Source organism: Arachis duranensis, chromosome 3, assembly GCF_000817695.3.
Source record: "Arachis duranensis cultivar V14167 chromosome 3, aradu.V14167.gnm2.J7QH, whole genome shotgun sequence".
NCBI lineage: Eukaryota > Viridiplantae > Streptophyta > Magnoliopsida > Fabales > Fabaceae > Arachis > Arachis duranensis.
Genome location: NC_029774.3, coordinates 133,699,197 through 133,712,296, shown reverse-complemented (window position 1 = coordinate 133,712,296; position 13,100 = coordinate 133,699,197). Strand labels below are relative to the sequence as shown.

Genomic DNA, 13,100 nt, shown 5'->3' with positions numbered 1-13,100 from the left:
GCAAAATAGTTAAGTAAAATAGTTAAGTTAAAAATCAATGCTTGTGGAAGAGGGAGATGGTACTATAAGGCAAGAAGTGAGTTATCGGATAGATATGAAATTTTTTCACTTCCATATTAGCGTGAGGATTCATTAGTATGCTAGAAAATTATGACACGAATGACATAAAAGATTGGAATGAAAGACAGGTCATATGCAGTTATTGTTACAGCAATTTGTTTTTGTGAATACATTTTTTGTAGTTAACAAAAGGGTGATATCCGACAACTATGAATATAATTTGTCAGTACATCTATTTATTTGGATTTTAATAATTGGTGTGAAGATATAAAAAAATAATTTATCTTAATTTTTAAACGTATTATTGAAAGTTTGAAAATGATGCACTTAAAGAGTGAGTATCATGAAGATTTGAAGTCAGATAATAGCATCAAGGTAAAAGTACACGGTGATAGAAAAGTGTCCTGTGGAATTTTCTTCAATATGAAATTCAAGATTCATTCGTATTTCTTCAAAAGTTAAAAGAATGTTTTCCAATTTCCATTTAAAAAGAATATTAGACCAATTAACAAGGAAATTAATGATTTAAGTTTATTTCAACTCTCAAATTATTAGAAATTTTTTTTGTTTTTTATTTTGTTTTTTATTTTTTAAATGATGAAAAACATTATTAAGTTGAAATAACTTCAATTTAGAAAAAGCAATCTATCGATAGTGTAGTCTTGATTCGGTCTTTTTTTGAGATTGAGTAAAAGGATAATTTCTTGGAAGCTGTCTTGTTGTACAATCGTAATTGAACTCCATCGGCTGAAACCTCTCCCAAAATATGAAAATATGAAAATGAGATGCATTGCATAAAAATCATGTGTTACGTGATGTTTATTTTTATGGATAAGAATATCTAAGATCCATAAGTGTTGTACAATCCAGAAGTGTTTATTTTCAGGCATCACTTTTGCATCTTTATTTTCTTACTCGTGAAAATAAACATCACGTAGCACTCGATCATTACACAATGTATCATATTTCCATATTTTTGCGAGATGATTTAACGACTGCTGTTGGGGTTCCATTACAGTTGTACAACCAATTGACAGTCTCAAAAAATGTATCATTCTATTCGTCTTCCAAAAGAAGACCAGCTCCATTTTATTGGATGGTAACTTTTACTAAATTGAAGTTATTTCAGCTTAACAATGTTTATCATCATTTAAACAAAAAAAATAATAAACGAAGAAAAATATCTCAAATAAACTGAGAGTTGGAATAACGTAAATCGTTGACTTCTTTGTTAACTAGTCTAACATTTTCTTTAGGGTAAAAAACCCATATGAGCCAAGGTTGTCTCATATTTACCCAAATCCGCCAAATGAAAATCAGAGACATCAATCCACCAGAACACAATATTATATAATTCGAATCAAATTAGTTCGAATTAGGGTTACATGTAGTTCGAATTGATTCAACTCGAATTACTCCCAAGCACAAAACGCATGTAATTCGAATCAACTTTTCTCGAATTAACTAAGGCAAGTTCGAATTATATCAATTCGAATTACATGGAGAACGGCACACGAATGGAGTTCGAATCGTATTGATTCGAATTACGTGATTTTGGTAACAATAAGTAATTCGAATCAATTTGATTCGAATTATAAGGGTTTCGACTATATAAGGAGTTCGAACCAAGTTCATTCGAATCACTTTGTCATTCTCAAACCCCACCAAATCCCAGAGAGAACGACCAATATTCGGGCCGAGTAATACCGGAGCGGCATATTCAGGCGATGGGGAACGATCCGGGGAGGCTTTACCGGTTGGATGGAGTTGCTCATATCGCCGGGGTGATCAACGACGAGGTTAGTGGTTTTTGATGTAGCGCCGTTTATAGTATTTGTTGTTAATGGTAGTGGTTGATGAAAGCGGTTTATGATAGTGATATTTGTTAGTGGTTTATGATAGTGGTTTTATTATAGTGGTATTTATTAATGGTTTTTGATAGTGGTTTATGTTATTGTTAGTGGTTTAGGATAGTGGTTTAGGGTAGTGGTGTATGCCGGTGGTTTTTTGTTAATGGTTTTTGATAGTGGTATGTGTTAGTGTTAGCGGTTTAGGATAGTGGTATAGGCTAGTGGTTTTTGTTAGTGGTTTTTGATAGTGGTATGTGTTAGTGTTAGCGGTTTAGGATAGTGGTATAGGCTAGTGGTTTTTGTTAGTGGTTTTTGATAGTGGTTTTTGTTAATGCTTTTTGATAGTGGTTTTAGTGACTGTTAGTGGTTTGTAGAACCAGTCTATGTCTGCCGTTTATGTATGCAATGTTGGTCCCTGGTTTAATATATGTTGTATCGCACGATTACTTTTTTGGTTCTTTATGAAATGAATTGTATATGTTAGTGGTTTGTGAATCTGTTCTAATCATGCGGTTCATATACTGTCCAGCCTCGGCGTTGCATATCCAGCGTTAGGCGGCAGCAGGGGATGCGTCTTGATGAGAGGTACGTTCCGTACTTGCAGATGGCCGGATTGTACCATCTTGCGAGACTGAACGACAGATGGTTCCGACTAGACGAGCCCCTTGTCAGTGCATTCGTCGAGAGGTGGCGGCCTGAGACGCACACCTTTCACATGCCGTTCGGAGAGTGCACAATCACGCTTCAGGACGTCGCATACCAGCTGGGGTTGCCGGTGGACGGACATTACGTTAGTGGTTGCCTGACAGACTTCCACCTATACATTGAGGGTGGGAGGCCAGCTTGGCAGTGGTTTCATGAGTTGCTCGGTGTTTTACCTCCTGAGAACCAAGTTCAGAAATTCGTAGTGAACTGCACCTGGTTCCAGGAGACATTTGGAGAGTGTCCCGACGGGGCTGATGAGGAGACAGTTAGGCGCTTTGCCCGTGCCTATATCATGATGTTGTTGGGGACGCAGCTGTTTGCCGACAAGTTCGGCAATCGTATACACATCAGATGGCTACCCTTTGTTGCTAGGCTTGAGGAGATGGGTGGCTACAGTTGGGGATCGGCGGCACTAGCATGGCTGTACCGGTGCATGTGCCGAGTCGCCAACAGACATGTCATGAAGTTAGCAGGGCCATTACAGTTACTGCAGTCTTGGATATTTTGGAGGTTTCCTTCTTTTAGGCCTCCCGGATATGATGCGTTTAGCTGGCCCCTTACCTCGAGGTACTGTTATTATTTTGTATTATGTAGCCTTATTGTATTTATTTTCAATTATGCAAGCAATTTCATGGCTTCTAGAGTGACTCATGAATGCATTAACATGTTTAACTCCTAACGCAGGTGGTCTGGTTACAATCCTGGGATTAGCAACAAGGGACCTCGGGTGCAGATGGCTCGCCTGAAGATCGACTTGTTACAGTCTCGGGATGTAAGTACGCTGAGCCCATATTTATATGTCATCGTTTTTTCTGTTTATATGGTCTAACAGAAACGTCAAATTGATTTTATTTGGTTCTTTCAGTTCATATGGATGCCCTATAGCGCACTCGACGTCATTCAGGTTGTCCATCCGGAGGTCCTGGAGCCTCGGCATACGATTTTATGGTGGTGTGTGACGTCCCTGATATATTTTGCGGTGGTTGAGTGGCATCAGGTTGATAGAGTGTTACCGCAGTTTGGCGGCGTACAGCCCCCGCCGCATCCCGCCCTGAACATCGACTTCTTGATGTCGAAGGACGGGAGAGGAGGCGACCGTTGGTTCCCGTCGCACTTAGCTGACTGGCATCTTCACTGGCAGAATCGTGTGGAGCACATTTTACAGTTCGACATCGTGGCTGACCCGGGGCCCTCGCTTGATTTCTTGGCATGGTGGCACCAGCACGGGAAGAGGTTCTTGTCGCCCGAGATGTACTTGGGGGATCCGAGAGGTATTCCTATTCCGGATGAGGCGACGCAGAGGGGTGCTGGCCGAGTTCCTGATATGGACCGAGTCGACGATGTTCCTGACAGACGTCGTGTTGAGAGGAGAGCTAGAGTTGGGACACGTCGTAGCTAGCGTGAGTGGCAGTGGCTGGATCAAGCTATGGATGAGGGTGATGAGGCTGCTAGGGGGGCGGGAGACGACGTGGGCGTGGAGGCAGGAGGAGGGGGGCTGCTGCTAGAGACGATGTCCCTGATCATGGTCGGGGTGCAGCTGGAGGAGGTGTTGCTGTGGGAGATGCTAGGCCCGTTCACGGGGGGCATGATGGTGAGTGGTATGGATCTGGTGTGGGAGATCCCTCGAGTCAGACTGCCACGGGGCTTGGCATAGGTCCGCTCAGAGATTACTTTGTCGGTGTTTCCGGTGACGACCAGCCACTTCAGGAGAGTACACCATGGGTGAGTCCCGGGTCCATGTTTCCAGACTTCCTTGCTGTTGATGGGATTGTCGCCGAGTTCGGTGGACCACATTTCTTTGATGATATCCAGACCATCATGCAGCAGGATGATGCTGCCCGAGGACGGGGTCAGATGACAGGGACACAGGCTCCGCTAGATGTAGATTTGAACGAGCCTCCCACGGCAGCTCCTGTGCAGGCTTTTGCACTCGGTGGGACACCAGCATCCGCACATACTCTTGGGTCACATTCAGTTGCTGGGTCGTCATCATCCAGACCCGTACATGTCCCGCCCGGGACGCCCACACAGCCTACTCCGGATGACAACTGCGACGATATTGAGGATGAGGAGCCGTTTATACGGAGAGGTCAAAGGACACGGGTTCCACGCCGTTGTGGCACGGGGTCGCACCTGTTTAGATGATGGGGGGATGATGGTTTATGATGTCTCTTTATGTTTGTATTATGTATTTTGTTTTGGTTTTCCATGTTATGGCTGTGTGCCCTAGGTCATTAGTTCATGCAGTAGTTACTTTCATGTTATTGTATTTTGTCTTATTCACTTGAACATAATGTGTACTTTGCTTATGTAACCTAATTTCATAATTAGAAAGATATTCAACATACATATGTGGGTTGAAATACAAAGTTCATGACTAAGAATTTATAACTTAGCATACCTAGAACATCGTTTTCTAACGAAGATAAAATACAACTGACAACCCAAAGACAAATAAAAACAGACAACAGAACGCTCCTACTCATTCCCCCCAGGGTGGGTGGCTCCTCCGTTGCCTGCAGAGGCCACATCTTTTTGGCCGATTCCGATCTGCCTCATCCATATTGGTACGTATGCGGGTGGACCGCGGACGACCCTCCCTCGCACGCCTCATGTTTGGATCTGGTATCACGGTAGGCCCGTCATACGGTGGCCAGAAACCCTCCGGAATTGGAGGTGTAAATCCCAATCGATAGACACCGAAAATGGAACTAAGGCGATAGACCTCGTGGACGTATGGCTGCCATGTAAGACGTGAGTAGGCACAGCATGCCAGTGCGTGCGGACACGGAAAATGGAGTGCTTGGAAGTACCCACAATCACAAGTCTGCGAGCCTAATGAGACCCTGTAGCTACCCAGTGAGAACGAACCAGTCGGAGTCGTCTCTGCCACGGTGTACTTCGAGTTATCCCTATCATAAACAGTCACCGTGAAGCACCTAGCCGTCTTGAGGTTGGCCTCGATACACTTTACCAGGTATTGACTGAATTGTTGTCTGGTGCCCAGCTGCGCCTCTGCCTCCCTCCCCTTACGGACAAATAGCTCTGCCAACCTTCCGTATGTGGCCTTCACCAGCGAGCATACAGGGAGGTTCCTTACCCCCTTCAGGATGGAATTCACACACTCAGATATATTGGTCGTCATGTGCCCGAATCTCCGACCCTCATCACAATACTGGGTCCACAACGAATACTCAATCCGGTTCGCCCATTCACACATTGTCGGATTCTCAGAGCGCAGAATGTCAAACCAGTACTCGAATTCCACTTCGGTCTATGCATATGCGGCGTTCACAAGAAGCCTCCGGGTGTTCTTGCCCTTGAAGGTGAGGGCAAAATTTGTTGCTACGTGTTGAATGCAGAATGCCCGGTATGCAGCCGGAGGTAGCCATCCCCCATCAGGCGCCTCGAGTGCTGTCTTGATGCCGTTATGCCTATCTGAAATAACTAACAGACCTGGCTGAGGTGTCACGTGCTGGCGGAGGTGGGAGAGAAAGAAGGACCAAGACTCAGCATTCTCACCCTCGACTAATGCAAATGTCACCGGGAGTATGTTGGAGTTCCCGTCCTGTGCAATCGCCACAAGCAATGTTCCCCCATACTTGCCATATAGATGGGTGCCGTCAATACTCACCAACGGCTTGCAATGACGAAAAGCCTCGATACAAGGGGGGAACGTCCAGAATAGCCTCTGAAAATAAGCATGGGACTCGTCCAGCTGTCCCCCAACTCGAACAGGGCAAGTCCTCAAGGCTACAACAGTACCAGGCATCGTCAACTGAACTCCTAACACCCACCTAGGGAGCTCGTTGTACGACTCATCCCAGTCCCCATAGATGATGGCAACAGCCTTCTGCTTCACCATCCATACCCTCCTATACGTAGGCCTGAACCCAAAATGTACGGTCGTGGCATTTAGAAGCACCTTGATATTGACGGATGCATCAGCCCTAACCATTGGCATAATGAACGTCGCTATCACATGGTAGTCCAGACTCCTATGGTCGCTGGAGATGGAGGTGGCGAGACAGGTATGCGGTCCATTGTACCGCTTGACTTCCCAGAAGCCCTTGCGCTGCCGGAGACTCAACCGAATCAACCATGTACACCCATTCCCAAACTCAAAACACTTTCCCACATACCTTCGATAGTCTGACTCAACTACCTTGTACTGTACCCCTCGGCGGATGCTGTAAGTCTTCACACTCAACAACGCCTCATCTTTATCCCGAAATTGTTGCCCAACCTGGAACTCTGTCATACCGGCAGACCCTTCCGTATCTCTAGGGCCAAATCCAGCAGGCTGCCCAGGATGTTCGTCATTCCTCATGGCATCCAGGTCCAACGATGAAAAATGGGGTGGGTACTGCTGTGTGCCAGAACTAGATCCACCTGTAGCCCTTCTCGGATCACTCGTTCCAAGATCATCGTCGCTGTCATCAGAGATCATATCTGGCTCGACATCATCGTCATCTGGATCATCAAACAATCCCTCTCCAACACCAGCCGGTGTAGGACACCGTAATTCGGTCGGAAGATGTTCCTCATACCTTACCTCGTCTCTAACATTGCCGCTGAGATGAACAGCGAACGATGGATAGGCCACAGCCTGTCGCTGGCTCATACACAGGTACGGAGGATGAAGCAACCGCAGGTCTGGAGCTCGAGCCGGCCACCGTGGCTATAGTGTTGGCGTTCCGGTTCGAACCACCCGAGCTGGATACCACATCAACCAGCTTTGCCAATAGCTCTGGTGTCCTCACCTCGGGAAACTGCCTACGACAAAGATACATAACCTGCAAGTCCTCATCACTCCCGATCGTGAAACAATCATACTTCACCGTATCATGGAGCACCACCGTTGGGATGCGATAGAAAAACTTCTTAACCTTTTTCACTCCTTCCAGACCAAGCTTCGCCAGCACAGAGCTAACGAGAGCATCGTAGCTGGTCGTTGGACTCACGATAATACATAGAGGATCCTTATCAGTGAACTTTACGCCAGACCGAGTTTTTCTCTTAATCGATCCTCTGTGGTGTACAAGCACTAGAAAACTATCCTCACTAGCCATCTTACCTTTTTGTTGAGCGCAACATGAGTTCACAGCATATATATAGAGCTCCGCTTCACACTAATTCGAATCAACTCTATTCGCACCATATGTATATAATTCGAATTAACTAAATTCGAATTATCCTGTGTAAGTAATTCGAGCCAATATGTCTCGAACTATACCTAGCGTCACACTTTCTAAGTAATTCGAATTGATATTGTTCGAATTATTATTTTCTAATTCGAAACTACTTGTTTCGAATTACTTGGATTGCATTAGTTCATGTAATTCGAGTTTACTCAATTCGAACTACATACAACTATAATTTGAATCATATAGATTCGAATTATATAAAAATTTCGTTTTGGTTGAATGCTGTATCAAAATTCAGTTTGGCTGATTTGGGTAAAATTTCTCCTCACATGCCTTAATAACGTTTTTTACCCTTTCCTTTAAATGGGAATTGGAGAACATTGTTTATGATATTCCGCAAATGCTCGACATCTTTTTTTAGTTTTTGAAGAGATGCGGATGAATCTTGCATTTTCTATTGGAGAGAATTTCACATGACACATTTCTATTACCATGTACTTTTACTTTAATGCAATTATCTGACTTCAAATTTTCATGGTACTTATTCTTTAAGTACATTATTTTTAAACCTTTAAAAATAAGTTTAAAAATTAAGACGAATTATTTTTTTATGTCATCTCACAAATTATTAAAATTCGAATAAATAAATATATTGATAAATTGTATTCATAATTGTAAAATATCACTTTTTTTTTTCGAATTCTTAAAATGCATCTACAAAAATCGATTGCTGTAGCAATAGTTGTTTGTGACCTGTCTTTCGTACCAATTTTTCAGATCATTTGTGTCGTAGTTTTCAGCATACCGATGAATTCTCATTATGAGAGAGGGAAAGGTTTATATCTATATGATAATCTACTTCTTATTTTTATAGTACCATTCCCTCTTCCACATCCTCGTAATTGTAACAGAATACATCTTTCTGACATTGTTGAAGCATGGATTTATTTTCAACATAAGTTAAAAAACCTGACATCTAACAAATATTAAAACACAAGTAATTTTCAAGTTTGTAATTAACTAGACATATAAGATTAATTTATTTGATAAGTATTGTCATAGTTGGGTTTAATGTATCTAATATTTTTTAGATATATATCCAGATTTGTCTCTATCTTAATCATACACAAATTTGTAAAATAAATATTTTTTAATTAATAAATTAATTTGACTTATGTTATTTTCAAATTTAATCAATGATTAATAAAAATAAACAATAAATTATGATACTAACCTAAAGTCATATTAATTTACTGAAAACAGCAGCCAACACCTCTAAAAATCAACCACGAAGAATAATGGTTAGAAGCATAAAATAAATTATCTTCTATAAATTTATGTATAAATATATATATTATNTATTTTGTACTTTAAAATTTATATTTTAATATTTATTCTATACAAGTGATTATTTTATGTATACGTAGCGGGATTATTGTTATAATTATATTTTGTTATCGTAAAATATGATTAGGTTTCAAAATATTTAATTACAAATTAAAATATTAAAATAGTAATTTAAATAATAACATATAATTTAAAATTTAATTTTTTGTATTTTATATTTTGAAATCTTGACAATATAATAAAAATGTCCTTTTTTTATACGTAGTTAAACAATCATTTAAAACTCAACTTTTATACAATTAGCTTTTGATGATATTTCAATTAGTGTAGTTATTACGAAAAAAATTAAAGCTAATTTCAAAAGAAGAAACACAAATGGATAGATAATATTTTTTCGAGTCAATTTCTAAAAAAGAACACTAATCTTATTTAAATTTTAAAATTGATTATTATAATGGACATCTAATACGAAGTTTTCAAATTGATTATTAAGTGTCGAAAATTGAATAACAAATTATTGTGAGGTCAAATTTAATAATTTAGTAGAGGCAAATAAATATTATTATTATATATTACTCAATAAAATTCCAAATTATAGTGGATGCGTTTGCCTCCACACCCATAGAAGTAGATCCGTCCCTGATTACAAATATTAAAATACAAGCAATTTTCAAATTTGCAACTTTGACTATTTTTCTAGACACACAAGATTAATTTAATTGATAAGTATTGTCTTAGTTGAGTTTAATGTATTTAATATTTTTTTTATATATATACATAGATTTGTCTCTATCCTAAACAAAAATTTGTAAAATGAATATTTTTTAATTAATAAATTAATGTCTTATATTATTTTTAATTTTAATTAATGATTAATAAAATAAACAATAAATTATAATACTAATCTAAAGTCATATTAATTTATAAAATTCTGTTAAAAACATCAGGACACTAATGTTGCAACCACCGCATAGCAGCCAACACCTCTAAAAACCAAATAAGGAACAATTGTTAGAACTAAACTTAAAATGACAATTTGAACACAAAACAATAAAAAATGATTTAACTAATCTAAAAAACTAAATCAATTAAATTGAAAGAATACCCACCGATAACAAATAGTAGTCGGAATCTAAATTTGAGCAAAAAGTCCAAGAGAGAATGTTCGGCCAGAGATAGAATTTTAATAAGAGTAGGAGCCCACAGCCTAAAACAAGGACTTGAGCGTTCTCTCTTCGATATTTTTTTTCTTGTAGCTCCAATTAAAATTCTGAGATTGCTTGTTAGGGGTTTAGGATTTAGGGTTATAAAATTCTGATATTTTTTTTAATTAGTGGTTATAATTGAGTTATAAAATTTATTTCATTTTTTCATATCAAGTTTATTACTTCTCATTTTTCATTATTCATAGTTATAAAATTAGTATTTAATCATAATTTTTTATAATTTTTTATCCTTTATTTTTATATAAGTTACACTATTATTTCAATGTTAATATTAATATTAATTTTTTAGTAGATATAAATTTAATTAAAAAATTTTCTCTTCATTTATATTTATCATTTCTTATATTTATTATATACATTAATATTTTATTTCACACATTTTTTTATTTTTTTTATATAATTTAATGCCTCTCTTTTTTTTTCTGTATTCTTGCTAAATTTTACCTAACTAAAATAGGTTGATCATCATAGTTTTTATTTTTATTATTTCTTAATTTACTAAATATGTACGGGACAATAATATGAATGTATTCATGAGTTTCTTTTTTTTATTTTTTTGTGCAAATGTATTTATTAATTATATAGTGTTTTTGTTATATATTATTTTTTTAATAATTTATATTATTTTAATATTATTTAAAGATATTATATTGATGCAATGAAGCCTCCAAGTTTGAATCATAAGTACTAATTCGTTTTCTTAATGCATCATTAATAAACAACCAAACAAAAATATCTGCAACTACCCTCCTGGTTACATAATATTTTTTTTCCCTAACACATGCATCACTATTCCAAAACCTGGTATTAACAATATATGTTGCATAATTACGAGAAATATTAGAAGATAAATAGTATATATTTTTTTAATTATTATTTAGTTATTAATGTTTAAAAAATATAAAATAAAATATATTATTAAATTATTAAACTAAATAAATTAAATTTAAAAAATTAAATTAGAAATTAAATAATAATAAAAAACAATTAATTTAAGTGGTTCTAACATTTTCTCCAACAGACATATCATCCGTTATTGAGGTGTTAAAATTTAAACCGATTTAAATTAAACCGCCTATCTAATTTAATTCAAACTAAAAATCGATTAAATCTGTACTAATTCGGATTTGATTGGATCTTATTTTTTACAAGTCGTTGGATTAGATCGAATTTCGGATCTACTTTTCACAACTGATCCAATCCAATCCAAACCGCATAATGTGTTATAATATTATTTTATTATTATGTTTACAATTATACTTATAACATATTCAATTTGTTATACAATTTTATATTTTTCATATATTATTATTATTTAATAGATATTTTATGTTCAAAATGTGATTTATTTATTTATTTTAACTAATCTATAATTTTATTTTTATTATTATGTTATCGTTTGTTTTTTTAAATATTATTAAGACTTGTTATATCATTATTGGTTATTTAAAATTTGATATTGAGACTTATTATATATATTTAATTTTTATTTTTAATTTACAAAATCATAAATCCAATCCAATCCAAACCGCTTAAAATTGGATTTGGATAGAATTTTTTTAAAAAAATCATTCGATCTAAACCGCACCACAAGTAAACATAATATTCAAATCGAATAAATTTTTGACTCAAAATCTATTCAAACCGCACCCCAAACACCCCTATCCAACACCCTTCTTTCCCATCCCGTTAATAATTATTATTCTCATGCTCATCCAAAATTCACACTAATACTCATACTCCATCTTCCTCATAAGAATGATACAGATAGTGGATCTATACGCAAGTTAAAAAAAGAGAGATCTATCATCTATCACTGGACATGGGAGCACTGCTGATAAGATCACCGGCGATGACGTTGACGATACTCCTGGTCACCGTGACTTCCTTATCCATCGGTGCGGAATCGTACAGGGGAATGGTTGGGGGGAGGAAGGAGATCGAGAACGTGAAGGGAAACGAGGAGGTTCAGGAGCTTGGGAAGTTCTCGGTGGATGAGTACAACCAGAGGCTGAAGTTGAAGAAGGAAGAGGAGGAAGGGTTAGAATTCGTGGAGGTGGTGGGGGCGGAGTCGCAGGTCGTTGCTGGGATCAAGTACTACCTCAAGATCTCTGCCATTCAGAATGGATCTCCAAGGATGTTCGATTCAGAAGTGGTGGTCAAGCCATGGCTCCGTTGCAAGAAGCTTCTCAATTTCGCTCCTACTTCTCAGTGAGATCACTAGCTTTTTAGCTAGTAGAGCGCATGTTTGTATGTGCTTATTATTAGGTTAATTAATTAGAATTAACTCATATAATAGTAGTGCTAACACATGCATGCCTACTAATTAATCACGAGTCGTACTTGTCATGTGTGGCCCCTGTGGATCGGAGTATGTGGATCAATGTTCATAAATAAATGGTACTATAAGCTAATAACATGTTATATATTTGTATTACTGAAATCTAATGTACTCACCCATCTGTAGTGAGCTTTTTTTGTTGTATTTATTTTGTTGTGTGTGGACCAACAATAATATAGTTTGCTATTTTTTTCTTCGTCACCGGATATGAAAGTATAGGGTGAGTTGTGCCTGCTTATGGAGGTTTGTTGTGTTAGACACGGATGTGGCGGCTTGGGTTTTAAATTTTATGCATAGGACCGTCCGATTTATATGTAGATGAAGATGGGGCACAAATTTGGACGGTCCGATTTGTGTGTGACGGCAAAATTGAATTTGGGATGAATGAATTTTTTTAACCGTTGATCAACCAAATCGGAGGGTA

General features: G+C 37.7%; 2 protein-coding genes across 2 annotated transcripts; one reads left to right on the top strand and one right to left on the bottom strand.

Annotated features, from left to right (window-relative positions):
* Positions 1-5,889: 5,889 nt before the first annotated feature.
* Positions 5,890-7,687, bottom strand: LOC107482160 (uncharacterized). Its single transcript, XM_016102559.1, has 2 exons — positions 7,340-7,687; positions 5,890-7,230 (listed from the first exon to the last, which is right to left on the bottom strand). Exons 1-2 carry the CDS (start codon positions 7,685-7,687, stop codon positions 5,890-5,892), a joined length of 1,689 nt encoding a protein of 562 aa, XP_015958045.1.
* A 4,351-nt stretch (positions 7,688-12,038) lies between these two features.
* Positions 12,039-12,877, top strand: LOC107482320 (cysteine proteinase inhibitor B). Its single transcript, XM_016102772.3, has one exon. It carries the CDS (start codon positions 12,158-12,160, stop codon positions 12,548-12,550), a length of 393 nt encoding a protein of 130 aa, XP_015958258.1. The 5' UTR covers positions 12,039-12,157; the 3' UTR covers positions 12,551-12,877.
* The last annotated feature ends 223 nt before the right edge of the window (positions 12,878-13,100 follow it).

What these genes read in the sequence shown, in the direction of transcription:
- LOC107482160 (XM_016102559.1), bottom strand. Translation starts at nt 7,687, where the DNA reads ATGGCTAGTGAGGATAGTTTTCTAGTGCTTGTACACCACAGAGGATCG. An exon ending in TGGCAAAGCTGGTTGATGTG is followed by an intron (nt 7,231 to 7,339) that starts GTATCCAGCTCG and finishes TGTATGAGCCAG; the next exon opens with CGACAGGCTGTGGCCTATCC.
- LOC107482320 (XM_016102772.3), top strand. Translation starts at nt 12,158, where the DNA reads ATGGGAGCACTGCTGATAAGATCACCGGCGATGACGTTGACGATACTC.